The sequence below is a fragment of the Odocoileus virginianus genome, unplaced genomic scaffold (genome assembly GCF_023699985.2).
Source record: "Odocoileus virginianus isolate 20LAN1187 ecotype Illinois unplaced genomic scaffold, Ovbor_1.2 Unplaced_Scaffold_10, whole genome shotgun sequence".
Taxonomy (NCBI): Eukaryota; Metazoa; Chordata; class Mammalia; order Artiodactyla; family Cervidae; genus Odocoileus; species Odocoileus virginianus.
Genome location: NW_027224272.1, coordinates 903,248 through 917,761, shown reverse-complemented (window position 1 = coordinate 917,761; position 14,514 = coordinate 903,248). Strand labels below are relative to the sequence as shown.

At 33.8% G+C, this 14,514-nt stretch overlaps 1 protein-coding gene across 1 annotated transcript in view; it reads left to right on the top strand.

Moving 5' to 3' along the window:
* The window catches only part of CFAP47 (cilia and flagella associated protein 47), a 491,580-nt gene that overhangs the window by 141,814 nt on the left and 335,252 nt on the right, over positions 1-14,514 (top strand). Inside the window, exons 27-29 of the mRNA XM_020881679.2 lie at positions 6,758-6,858; positions 10,774-10,899; positions 12,476-12,704. Coding sequence (XP_020737338.2) covers positions 6,758-6,858; positions 10,774-10,899; positions 12,476-12,704 — 456 coding nt within the window. The remainder of the gene's footprint in view (positions 1-6,757; positions 6,859-10,773; positions 10,900-12,475; positions 12,705-14,514) is intronic.

The window sequence follows — 14,514 nt, the reverse complement described above, 5'->3', positions numbered from 1 at the left end:
TGATACTGTATAGTAAATTGAGTCCACAAGAAGAAAAGATGAGAACAAGAAATCTAATGTTAATGAAATCTAATATAAAAAACTATATAAATCAATTTTTCCTTTTTTCTCTTAACATCTTTAGAAGACATAAGATTATATAAAACAACAATTATAGCACTAGATTGTTGGATTTGTAACACATAAAGATGTAATTCTATGTGACAATAAAGCAAAGGAATGGAGCTATATTGCAGCAATAGTTCATAACATAGTGAAATTGAGTTAGTTTAAATCTGGAGTAGATGCTAAGTTAAGATGTGTGTTATAATCCTGAAAGCAATCAATAAGAAAAGAACTTAAAATGCAGTTAAATATCTTTGAGGAATTAACATGGTATACTAGAAAGAATCCACTTACTGTAGAATGAGGCAATAAAGAAGACACAAAAGAAAACACGTATAAATCATACAGAAAACAAAATAGGAGATATAAACCCAAAAATATTGATAACTCTACATGTGAATGTATTAAACAATCTAATCAAAAGACAGAAATTGTCAGGCTTGATTTAGGAAAAAAAAACTACAGCTCTATAGATTCAAAGATATGATAAGGTTGAAATTAAAAAGATGGAAAAAGTTATACCCTGCAATTCACAACTATTAGAGAATTAGAATGGTTATACTAATACTATTAAAAATAGACTGAAAAAGATTGCTAAATAAAAAGATGAGTATTTTATAATCATAATTATAGATTCTCAATCCATCAAGGCCATATAAAAACTATAAACATATAAATACCTAACAAGTGATCCTTGAAGTCTACGAAACAAATAGATTTGAAAGGAGAAATAAATAATTTGGAAATAATTGTTGGAGATTTCAAGACCCCAATGTCAATAATGGAGAAAACATCTAGACAAAAAGTCTATGAGGGTATTAAAAACTTGAAAAGCACTGTCAACCAAGTGGTCTTAATAGACATCTTTAGAGCATTACCATTTAACATCAGCAGAAAACACACTTTATTTTCAAGTGCATATGTAACATTCTCTAGGATAGATTAAATGCTAGACTATAAAACAAGTCTCAAGATTTTTTTTTTAATTTTATTTTGTTTTATGTAGTTTTGTCTGCACTGGGTCTTTGCTGCTTTTGCACGGGCTTTCTCTAGTTGCGGCAAGCGGGGGCTACTCTCTAGTTGTGGTGCATGGGGCTTCTTATTGTGGTGGCTTCTTTTGTTACAGAGCACAGGCTCTAAGATGTTTGGCCTTCAGTAATTCCGGCTCATGGGCTCAGTAGTTGCAGCTCGAGGTTTCTGGAGTGTGGGCTCAGTGGTATGGTACACTGGCTTGATTGTCCTGTGGCATGTGGGATCTTCCTGGACCAGAGATCGAACCCATGTCCCCTGCACTGGCAGGCAGATTCTTAACCACTAGACCACCAGGGAAGTTCACAGTCTCAATATTTTTAAACATGATTGAAGTCATACAAAATATGAGCTCCATCACAGTGAAATGAAATTAAAAACACAACAGAAGGAGATGTGGGAATTTCACAAATGTGAGGAAACTAAACTACATACTCCTGAGTAAACCGGAGTCAAAGAACAAATCCAAAGGAAACTTAAGAAGTATTCTGAGATAAGAGAAAATGAAAATATATATCAAAATTTACAGGATGCAGCTAAAGCAATGTTTAGAGGGAAATTTATAGTTTTAAATACCTATATTAAATACTATGAATGATTTCATATAGTAGTCTAACCTTCTACCTTGCACAACTCAAAGAAACTAGAAAAAGAGGAGCAAATTAAATTCAATTAAGTAGAAAGAAAGGAATACTTAATCTGTATTCTAACAGATTAGATGATTTAGATGAAACTGACAATTTCCTAGAAAGATGAAGACTATCCATACTGTAGAAGAAATAAAAAATCAGAACATTTTATAATTCTCATCAAAAGTTGAATAGTTATTTAATCTTCCCACAAAGAAAAATCCAGTCCCAGATGGTTTCATTGCAGAATTCTACTGAACATTTAAAAAAATCAAGACTAATTCTGCACAAACTCTCAGGCACTGTGCAGTTTCGAATCCTGGCTCAGTGGTTGTCAACCTTTCGAGCCACTGACCTATCTCCTTGGAGGAGCCCTTCCAGAAGGCTTTACACAACCCAGACAGAGCATATATACTTTGGATGAAAGGTTGATGAGGATGAGATGTCCACATGGTCTCAACATCTCACCACCAATTACTACTTTTAACTACAAGTAATAATTCTAATTAATTATTTAACATTCAGGATGGGCAAATCCATGGAGACAGAAAGTAGATTGGTGACTTCTAGGGTCTAAGAGAAGGGGCAAATGGGGAATGAATGCCAATGTTTATGGGTTTTATTCACGGATGATGAAAATATTTAAAAATTAGGTAGTGGTGATATTATACAACTCTGTAAATATATTAAAAACTACTGCGTTATACATCTTAAAACTATGGATTTTATTATATGTAAATTATACATATAATTATATGTAAATTATATTTTTAGAAATACTGCTATAAAAAATGAAGACATTTGATGGGCAACACCATATTAAATGACCATATTCAGCATCACAAATAATGAGGAACACTAACCTTCTGTGCTTCCTGATGCAGTTAAGCTGGAAGCATGCCACAACACATAAGGATTTCTTGCTACAAATGTTTAAATTTTTTCCAGTCACGAGAGGACAGTCAGAGCAATTCAGACAGCTTGTCTTTAAAATGTCAGTGCCGTGAAGGATCAAACAAGGCTCGGGAATTGTCCTGGAATAAAAGAGACAAAATTCAATGACTGATCCCAATTTGGACCCTGGCATTATTGGGACTCTTGAATAAGGACTATAAAGTAGATAATATTCTTGTACTAATGTCAAATTTAATGGTAGTAATGACAGAATTGTGGTTATATGAAAGAACGCTCTTGTTCTTAGGGGTTATATGCCAATATTTAAAGGTAAATTTGTGTACACATACCTTTTAAGAAAATTAATTGCAAATAAAAAGGAAAGAGAGAGAGAAATGTAGCAAAATGGTAATTGATGAACTAAGTACAGGGTATATACATGTGTAAGTTCTGTAAGTTTAGAAGAATTTAAAGTACATAATTGGAAACAGGAAATAAATCATTAATGAGAATTATTAGATGAACCTGAAATAACAGAGAAAAAAAATGTGTACTCCATACATGACTTTCCACATATTATGGTATTTATTGTTTGATTATCACAGTAAAAGATCAGTAGTTTGTTCATAACAATTCTGTTTAAAAGAGTGACTCAAGTTTTTCCTAACGTATTTTGCATCATCCCTTAGGGTACAGAGGTACCTTTTGTTTCTGTATACAACTACAGAATTTCCACCTCTAGAATTTGCATGTGTCCAACAGGAGAATTTGTTTACATCAGTTTTGTAAATGCTGGTTATGGTTTACTTGGAAGCGCATCTGAAGTCAAATATTTCTTCCTGAGAACTCAGGAAAATATTTATAGCTTTTAAAAAAGTCTTTTATTTAAACCAATTTTTAATAAGGACTTATGTAATTTAATATTATTAGACTAGCTAGAAGTATTATAGTGTGTGGTTTTTAATGAAATAATTGATAAAAAAAAAACTTTTGAAAAACATTTATGTTTATGTTCATCATTACCTATGTGATTTTATGCAGACTTCCCAGCTTTGAACATCTCTGCAAGACAGGTCTGGAAGCTCACCATTCCTATGCAATGGCTAATATCAGAGCTTTGTTTCAGGCAGATTGAATTTGAACTTGGACCCTCTCTTTTCTCATTGGGTGAACTTAAACAATTATTGACTTTTTCTGGACTTTGCTATTTTAACCAAAAGCTGAGAAAATTGATAATACCTATCCTCTAGGACTGTTGAGAGGATTTAGATAAATTAAATAATGCATGTTAGATGCTCAGCACAGTAGCTGCCACATTTCCACCATGTTCGTCAACATCTGCATCGTATCAACTCTGTTGTTACCAGGAATGTCAATCCCAATTTTGGTCCAGTGGAACTGTTCTATTTCACTCATGCCTGAAATTTTCTATTTAAATCCCAGAATGGAATTGAAATCCATAATGTCAGAGTGCCTTTTCATTTCACTGTAATATTGAGTATTTTTAGCGTAAATCCTTTACCACACATAGTTCCTGTCTGTGTGGATTGGCATAGAGAATCCATAAATAACACCATTATTCTTTGATAAAATACCATAAAGTACCCAATTTTCTCAGAAATATTTTTGTTATAATGTGTTAGTATTACCAACTAAAGGTCCTTTTTCTGTTTAAATGAATTTTTAATAATATCAATGTATAAAGTGTCCATATTCCCATACTGTATAACTTGTCCAGTTTCTGTATTGCATGCTCCAAGAAGAATGTGGTCAAATGAATTTTATGTATGTTGGTTATTCTTTAAGGAGCATCTGAAATCATATCTTATCATCTCTGACAGACTAGTTTTATAAGAGAAAAACAATTGATATTTATTCCCATTTTATTCTCATAGTGAAATTTTATTTCAAAATATATTTTCCTTAGTTTTGTACCATTTCATAAATATTTCAAGTGATAGTGCTTCTTTTGTTTGTTCATTTGGTTAGTTGTCTTGGGTAGTATTGTCCGCAGGCTAACTTTTAGATGAGACCTCATGGATACCTTATTTATTAGGGAAGAAGTCCCAGGGAAAAAAAAAAAAAGTAAGGAGGTAAGGGAAGCAGAACCAGGAATCAGTCATCCCAGATAAATATGAAAATTGAGTCCCAACCTCACTTTGATCCCTGGAGCTCTTTGCAGATGAGGTTACCATTGTACAGTTTTTGTGCTATTTGAAGCAAGATTGTCAAACTATCAAACTCCCACAGCATACAGGCATGGGCCGCAGGATTCTGAGGACCATAAGCTCCTAAGGCAGTTGGAACTTTCAGTAGCTCCAGTAGCCCAGTGGTAATTCTCTGAAGAAGGTAACCGTTACCCCACCATGCCCACCCAGAGGATGGGAGTCCAGCACAAAGACTACCTCCTGGGGGATAAGAACTTAAGGACAGAGCACCCACAGGATTTGCTAGAGTTGTCTTTTTTTCTTTCCTTTTTTTTTTCTCCTTCTATAATCACTCTTAAAATTAACATTTTTGGTTCTAAGATAGCAATGATGATGGTGTCTGTTGATAAACTACATTATTTAATCTGAAAAATATCCTTAAACATAGTTGGTCAGTTAATGGAGTTTTGATTGTCGCTACACTTGGCATAAATGCATAGTATGTAGAAGTAATTATTCATGCTATCAAGGAATTTTAAGTTTCATTTTAAGAGGGAAATCATGTGGAAAAAATTACATATAAAAATACAACCTAATCCTGAAGAGGACAATCTAATGCATGTGTTTAGGATGAGGCAAGGGAATGACTAGGGTTGGTTAAACAAGACAATGTTGAATCTGTATATTTTGCATCATATTTTAATACATACTAATTAGTAAAGGTAAAAACAATGCATTTCTTATGGGAAAATATGCAGAGCTGAGGTGAAAATCAGCTCATTTACATATAGCATGTTTATTTTAATGTCCCTTGACAACTCATTATATTTCAGCTACAGATTTTTATTAGTCTCATACTATTCTATATTTTAATTGCAGTCTATATTTTACTTGTGTTCTATATTTTACTTGTGTTCTGTATTTAACTTGGATTATAAAATGAGATTTTATCATTTTGCCTTGACCAGTAACTATAATAAGCTAGATAGAAGAGCTAGTTCGATAGCTGGTTCAAGAGTAAAATTATCTTGATATGCTATAACGCAGAACTGAAACCAATAAGGTGGTATTACAGTGATATAGATATAAAATATAGTATTTATATTAAAAAATCAGTTGCACAAGGATAGAGTAGTCACCTAAGTTAGGTCCAGTATCATCTAAGAGTGTTCTGTGACTGGTGAAAATGACAATTTCACAATGCTTTCATAAAATAGAGTATGCAGCTTGTGGAAGGTAATATTACTTTGTACTGGTTGAACAGCTTTTACAATATTACTTTCAATTCTCAGACACATTTAAAGGATAAACACAAAACAAAAGATCATCTAAAGAAGTTAGGTGGTATGTGAAATATTTAAAGGCCTTGAAGTTGAAAGAACCCTTGAACATTCTAACTGTTTTTAATATGGAAAAGAGAGCTTAGAGAAGATATAGTGAACTGTATTTAAATATTTGAAGGAATGTAATGGAGATTATAGGTTGTAGATATGATTTTGTGTTGCCCTGAAATAGAATTTGTGAGGTTACAGTTCTCTAGATATGAGATGGCTTGTTTCTGACTCATGAGTGTCATGCTGGCCCTCTGAAGCTGGATAGCATTTGTCACAGATTCTATGGAAGAAGGTGAGTGGATTAACTCTGAGGCTCCTTCAACTCTAAAATTTCCTGAATCTGTTTGCAAACCTGCATAATTACAAGCTGTGTTTTAGAGCACACTTGAAAGTGAAATTTACCATCTCTGCTAAAAGCTTTAAAAGTAAATATTTTTACACCATTAAGCTAGATACAATAGGTAGTTAAGAAAACCAAAGTATTGATAGAAGGAAAGAAAAATGATGACTAATTCATGTCTTGATTATTATAGACATCCAGGATAGCTAAAATTTTTTTTATTGTGTTTACTGCATCTAAAGATTTTAATTTACTGAAATGCAATATTTTCACTTTTAGGTTTTCACTTCCAGTTACTGCAACAGCAGAAAACTGCATGCTTACTATTTATTCATATATGGCAATTCATCTTGATGAGCAAAAAATTATTGTAAAATATGGTAAGTTGTTATAAATTGGATTTTTCATTCCCATTCCATAATAGAATGACTATTATTTCTTTTTTTAATTGAAGTATAGTTGATTTACAGTGTTGTTTGATTTACAGTTTTGTGCCGATCTCTGCTGTATAGCAAAGTAACTCATACACATATGTATTTTTTTTTAATATTCTTTTCCACTCAGACACTCATGACTCAGGCTTATCAGAGGATATTGAATATAGTTCCATGTGCTGTACATTGTTATTTATCCATTCTGAATGTAATAGTTTGCATCACAACCTCAAACTCTCAGTCTGACCCTCTCCCTCCCTGCTTCCTCTCTGACGAATACAGGTCTGTTCTCTATGTCTATGAGTCTGTTTCTGTTTTATAGATAGGTTCATTTGTGCCATATTTTAGATTCCACATATAAGTGATATCATATGGTATTTGTCTTTCTCTGTTCTGACTTACTTCACTTAGTATGATAATCTCTAGGTCCATCCATGTTGCTGCAATGGCATTATTTCATTTTTGATGGCTGAGTAGTATTCCATTGTCTATGTGTGTATATATATGCCATATCTTCTTTATCCATTCATCTGTTGAACATTTAGGTTGTTTCTATGTCTTGGCTATTGTGAGTAATGCTGCTATGAATGTAGGGGTGCGTATATCTTTTTGAATTACAGTTTCATCTGAATATATGCCCAGAAGTGGGATATGGTAATCCTATTTTAGATTTTTTAAGAACCTCCACACTGTTTTCCATAGTGATTGTACCAACTTATACTCCTACTGACAGTGTAGAAGGTCTCATTTTCTACACACCCCCTCCAGCATTTTCAACTGTTAAATTGAGAATGATGGATAGTGCAAAAATTTTTTTCTGTGTAGATTGTTAAAGGCTTAAGTTTCAGCGCTGAATTGCAGGTCTTGTCTGTTTTCAAGTTTTCTCATCTTCTCCACTTGGCTTCAAAAGTTTACCACTCCTGTGAAACCTACTCAATCCTGTTCTGCCTCATTCTTGGGGGACTGAGACTTTTCAAAAGGACTGGAGGCCATCTGGCAGGAACACACTGACTTTTCAAATTCCAAACATGCCTTACCCATCATCTGTCCCATCACAAAGCCAAGGAAAGAAGAGTCTTGCCTGCTTTAGGCTGTCCTTTATCTTAGTCTCATTGTCCAGGGACCTTCCTTAATCAGCTAACCTTGCTCACTCTTGCCCTTCAACTTCTGCTTCCCTCTAGCTACTTTGGGTGAGGGTGCAGGATGACAATAGGGAGTTAAGAGGAGACTGTATCCTTTCATTGAACAGGCTTGTTCCCAAAGAGGAAAAAGAGTGAATGCAAGCTATGCTTGCCTATTTACCAATCCAATAAACCACTCTATTTTCCACAGAGAGGGAGGCAAATAGCAGAAGAAATTAGGCAGTTAGATCCATTAAAATGTTGCCTCTGCACTACTGAAGAGCAGTTTATACTGTTGACCCACCCCACTCCCCTCCATCAAGCTCTAAAGTGAAAGTGTGTCCGACTCTTTGTGACCCCATGGACAGTAGCCTGCACCAGGCTCCTCCATCCATGGGATTTTCTAGGCAAGAGTACTGGAGTGGGTTGCCATTTCCTTCTCCAGCCTCAAGCTCTAGGCTTCCACATACCCTGGGGTCTCTCCTTACTGCTCTGATCGTTCCTTCTCAGCATGTGTGTATTACAAATTTTGCACACATTTTCAGAATTTTAAAGATTTTTCTGACAAATTTTGATGTTATATTCTTCTAATATACTGGACGGATGGGATGTGAGATATCAAATAAGACAATGTAATAGAAAGAGCAGAGGATGAAAAGTTGCAGTACCTGGGTGGAAATTCTGTTTTGTGTTCTCACCTCACCATTTTGCCATAAGCTTTTATCTTTAGTACTCAGATCCTTAAACATCTGTTATTAAACAAAATGTGCTTTATGGGGGAGCAGCATGATACTAGCGGTGTGTTTATAAAAAAGAAAGGCTTTCGTGAAGATTCTTAGACTATAAATAACTGGAATGTATTATTATTGTCATTTTATTATTATTGGTATTATAACCTATTCTTATTACTTTACCACTTTTTTCTATTTTTCATAATGCCCCCTCCCCAAAGAATGAGGAATTACTGTACAAAATACTGCTATCTCTTTAGAAGGAAAAAAAATGGAGTCTTTGTATTTGTATGATAATTGTTTAAAATAATATATCCATTTGGATAAGCATTACTATAGAAAGATATCATGATTCTTAAATAATCTAAGATATCTTCAGAAATATGCAGGCAATAATTTATAACATATATTTAGTGCCTTCCAGGCATATGACATTCTGTGCTGAGTGCCTTATATTTGTTATTTCATTTAGTCTTCCCAACAACCATGGTTCAATACTCTTATTAATCTCACTTTGCAGATTAAGAAACTGAGTAATAAATGACCAAAATTTGATAATGTTCATATCCAATAAATTTATTTTCTTAATTAAAAAAATGAGTCATAGAGGGGATGAGCACATTGCTCAGAGAATTCTAACCAAATTTATGAGACCTCAGAACCTCCATATGTAGTTTCTGTGCTCTAGAGAATGATACGTTCAGTAAAGGTGAAAGCTTAAAACATACTAAGTATATCCAAAAGTAAAGAAGTATGACTTATATGTAATAAAAATCATTAAGTTGTTAAACTTAGTATGTCAAAAAAGTATCATATGAATCACTGACTTTAGTTGAAGTGTACAGATGTGGGTTTGTACCCCACTAGGAACCTTTTGTCATTTGATGTTGACTTGAAAAGGTACTGTCTAATGCAGTATCATTCTGTCAAAATGACTCATTCTGTCATTGAATTTTCTAAGGCTTCCTTCTATGAAGTCTGCAGTGGCTTAGCATTGTGGAGATGTGCATACCTACTGGGCAAAGGTTCCCTGGCAAATTCTGAATGGCTTTGTACTGAAAGGGTGGAAGAAACTTAGTATATACCAGATTATTTATATGTGTTGCTGCCTATAAAGTAATCCTCAAAAAAAACACATGAGTTCAGAGCCCTTGATTTCATTTTATGGATAAAAAACAGATGTTTCCGAGAACTTGTATAATGTACCCATGATTTACTAGCTCGGGAGTTGTGGTGCGAAACTTTCATGTTAGATCTTTTTATTTGCACAGGCCATGCTTCTCTGATGGAATAGCATTCTGTATATATGTGTTGTATTAAACATTTTATTGTTATATAATATATATTGTATTCTTATATAATATACATACACACATATATGTACATGCATATGTAGATAGATAAGTAGATATGTAGGTAGATAGATATCTGGTGGTAGGTTATATCTGCTTCCTTTTCTTGTTCAGCATTGCCTGTGGTTGTTTGAATTACCATGGTGGCCAAGTCACAGCAGCTCTAACTGGAATAGAGATCAAAAGCTGGACAAAATGGAATCATAACCAAGCAATGCTTTCATTTCAGAAAATTAACTAGAAAGAAATTACTTTGTTAGTGACAGTCTTTTTATATATGATTTTGAGCACTATATATAGTAATTCTAAAAATTTGGGTGTAGAAACATTTAAAAGACTATATATACTTGTTTATGCTAAAGTTGAACATTGTTCATTCTCCAGTAACTTTGATATATCATAATAATTGCCTTATAAAGTTCATTCAGTTCAGTTCATGTCACTCTTTATTTTCTTCTTATTATACATCTTATTCATGAGTAATGGGAACTTAGATTTTTTATTTTGTACTGTATGTATGTGTGTATGTATATATATACACATATTTACTATAATGTTTATATATATATATATAATTATGAAATTCAGGTTCAGTAATTTGATAGTGAATTCACAAATGCTTGTTTGACCTACTCTGATCCAATATGTCATTTGTAGAAAAGGATGCCAGTTCTGTGAACGCTGAAAGCAAGAGTCTGCTTGCCAGTCAAGAAACTGGCTTACCCTCTATTGCTCCTGGTGAATGTAGTGATGCTGAGCCTGCAAAGAGAAAATTGTTTGTTGGTATGTGGCAAATACATAGTGTACCTCTCCAACCCAATCCAAAACATTATCTGTTTAATATTATGTGATTCAAAACTTAGACTTTTTTCAAGTAATAAGAAATTCATGAAGAAAGCTGAATTTGTCACTAGTTTTGAGAGGGTCATCTGCTTTGAAAGGGCTTCCCTGATGACCCAGACAGTAAAGAATCTTCCTGCAATGCAGGAGACCTGGGTTTGATCCCTGAGTTGGGAAGATCCTCTGGAGGAGGAAATGGCTCACTCCAGTATTCTTGCCTGGAGAATTCCATGGACAGAGGAGCCTGGCAGGCTACAGTTCATGGGATCGCAAAGAGTCAGACACGACTGAGCAACTAACACTTTCACTTTCTGCTTTGGGTGCTCTTTCCAATGATTTAGAGTAGAAATTCTCTGTTTTTGGCTCATGATAGGCTTAATCTTAATATTTTTCTCTGAAGCCAAAAGCTATACCAAGCAGTTCCATTCATTAGTTTGGTAGAAAAACCTAGAGTAGTAGTATATATGATATGAAGCAGATGTTATAGTGGTATTTAACTAAAATGTTAAATATCTGGTAGAGCCCCTGTGAATTTGCTGAGACTCTCTGTACAGGTACCCTTTGTACATAATTTGAAAACTGCTGAACTCGGGGATCATTTCCTAATTAGCTGGGTCCAGTGTTGCTTATCTTAGAAATAGATGTGCGTGCTAAGTCGCTTCAGTCGTGTCTGACTCTTTATGACCCTATGACTGTAGCCCACTAGGCTCCTCTGTCTATGGGATTTTCCAGGCAAGAATACTGGAGTGGGTTGCCATGCCCTCCTCCAGGGGATCTTCCCGGCCCAAGGATTGAACCCACATCTCCTGTGGCTCCTGCATTGCAAGTAGGTTCCCATTGAGCCACCTGGGAAGAACATGTTGCACACAGATAAATATGTGAACTTGGTATTGTTATTTGCAACTAACTTTTCAAATATTCCTTTCTCTGGGTGTGGATAATATTGAAAATTTTCCCTTAATTGAGTGAACCAAGCCAAATTAAATGCTGAGAGGTTTTGAAACGAGTGTGTGCTTGTACAATTACATCGGCAGATATTTTTGAAAACCAAAACATGATAAAATCATTTTATATTCTTGAAAATTCTTTAGCTCGAACATGTTTTGTTTTATCGAAGTGCTTCTCTTGGACAGAAAGTCATTTTGAATCCAAAACCAATTTTTTGTTTTTATAAGTTATTCAGCTAAAGTTTAATTCTGTCTAATAAGTAAAACTGAAGAGTTGTCTAAATATTTTACATATGTAATATAAAATGAAAGCTTTCATTTCGGGGAATGTTACGACATGAAGAAAATTTAATAATTTTCTTTATTGAAACATATCTTTTTAAAGTATTTCTGTTGGACATTTGAAAATAAGGTTTAATTTTAAGCTACAATAAATTGATCAGAGTTTCTTTGAGAACATAGAATAATTTGCAGAATGAGTTCCATTTGTCTGCATACAGATAGGACTAGCTGACAGATTATTTTACCTTATTGTCAAGTAATCCTTTTTTATAAACAAATGTGAATTTTAGGAATGGAAATAATACCTGAAATATTAAAGTCAAACAAATATGAAATGCCAAATAAAGGCAACAGATTTATGAAAAAGGAGGCAGAAGACAAGGAATTCTTTTCTCCTAAAGAAGGAACAAGGACATATGACTTCTTTCTGAAGACTGTAAATGCAGTTCAGACCTGGTTCAGTCTTTTCGGTTGGCCTGAAGGACCCCATTCTCTTCATATTCCAGAGACTGTAAGAAGGTAACAGCTATATGTTTCTCTAACATTTCTCTATGTTTGCCTTGTATCATATAAATATCTACTTAGTGAGATTGTTTGAAGTGAAACTCAATGTTAATTTATTCTAAACTGATCAATTATGAGGAGACTATTAGAAAAGCAAAAGGATGCAAATAGAAATTTTTGAGTATGCATGTACTTTTAAATTTCTTCTAAACATCCAATGATTTGGAGCAAGCCCTGAAAGTCTCTGAACCTCAGTTTCCTCATCTGTGAAATGAGAATGGATGATATGGGCAAGATATCCTTTTAAACTTGAAAAATTTAGAAACTGTATAAAACAGGATTATTTTATTTCTGTATAAATGAAATTCAGCTGTCTATCAAGAGTATCATCAGGGTGATGGATAGTAAATAGTGTTAGTGAAGAGGGAAGACACAATTTCTTTAATACTATCTCCTGTGTGACAGTATCTTTACCTTTTTCATGTGTTGTTTTAGTACTCAGAATGTTTAAAACAGTTAACTGCATTGGTCATATCAAGTCACTTAATTATATTGTTAATTTTGACAGAATTCAGGCACCTCTGTTGTTAATGCTGGTGTACTGGTGCTTAGAGTTTTCCTACCTCCTTTTTCATCACTGGGGTGACTTGCTGGCACCATAGGGGCAAGTACTAATCTGTATAACTAGACAGGCTGTATTAGAAGTTTTGCATCTATACACAGGCGTGAGCTTGGTTACTCTGTTGAGTTTTCCTGTATCTTTTTCAGTTTTTTAATAAATATTATCAGCGTCATGGATTGAATTGCTAATTTATAGACTCAATCATAAATCATCTGACTCCAGGGAATTTTTTAGAGAAATTATTCCCTTATAATTTTTCAGTTTTCTGTTTAGTTGTTTTTTTTTTACTGAAAAGTGTACCTAGTTCTAATTATTTTTTTTAATTTTCAGAGAAATCAATGAGCATTTACAATTCATTATGTAACACTTGTAACTAGTAGTAGTATGGTTTGTATGTTTATAATTTTAATTTTATATTTTCTTGATTTAGATATTTTACTTTTATGTCTCATAATGAATAAGCTGTTAGACTGATTTATTCATCTCTGCATTTTCTAAATACTGCTGATTGGTTTTCTTTGTGATTTACTTTTCCTTTAAACTTGAATGGTATGCTTAATTATTTTCAGGCCTATAAATTTATTTCTATTCCACACTGAATGCCTCCCAGAATTTTTGCTATTAAGCATTCTCATTTTTTGTTGCTTTTGATAGAGCTTATGATTTTAATTTTCAGTTTCTAATATTTTACTATAATATTGATTGCTAATTTGTTGTATGTTATTGCATTCTTGTGTCATTATTTGCTTGCCGATTCTCACTAGTTGTTGGGCATTTACTTCTGTTACTTTGTTTGGTTATTTTCTTAAAAACAGTGCTAAGATTGAATGTGTCTGTTTACAGGTGGTAGCAAGCATTTCTAGATGTTATATAGGCAGGTTCTCAGAGGCAGGATCACTTTATCAAATAATAAAAGGTTTAAAAAGCTCTTACAGTTTTGGATGATTTCCTAGTAACTGTTCTGTTTTTTTATCCCTACTGGTGACTTTGTGGGTCTCCTTGTTTCCTGATGGAACTGAGAACTTTGATTTTTTTGATAAAGGAGAAGTAGCTCATGCATACAGCCTGGGCAAAGGCAGTTCTAGAGGAGTAGGAGGGCCTCTAGCTCTGGGAAAGAAGCTATTCACATCCAAAAGACTTTGAATTGTTACATTGTCCAAGTTAACAGTGTTATTGAGTGGTAATTCTTTGTTTGGAATTTTT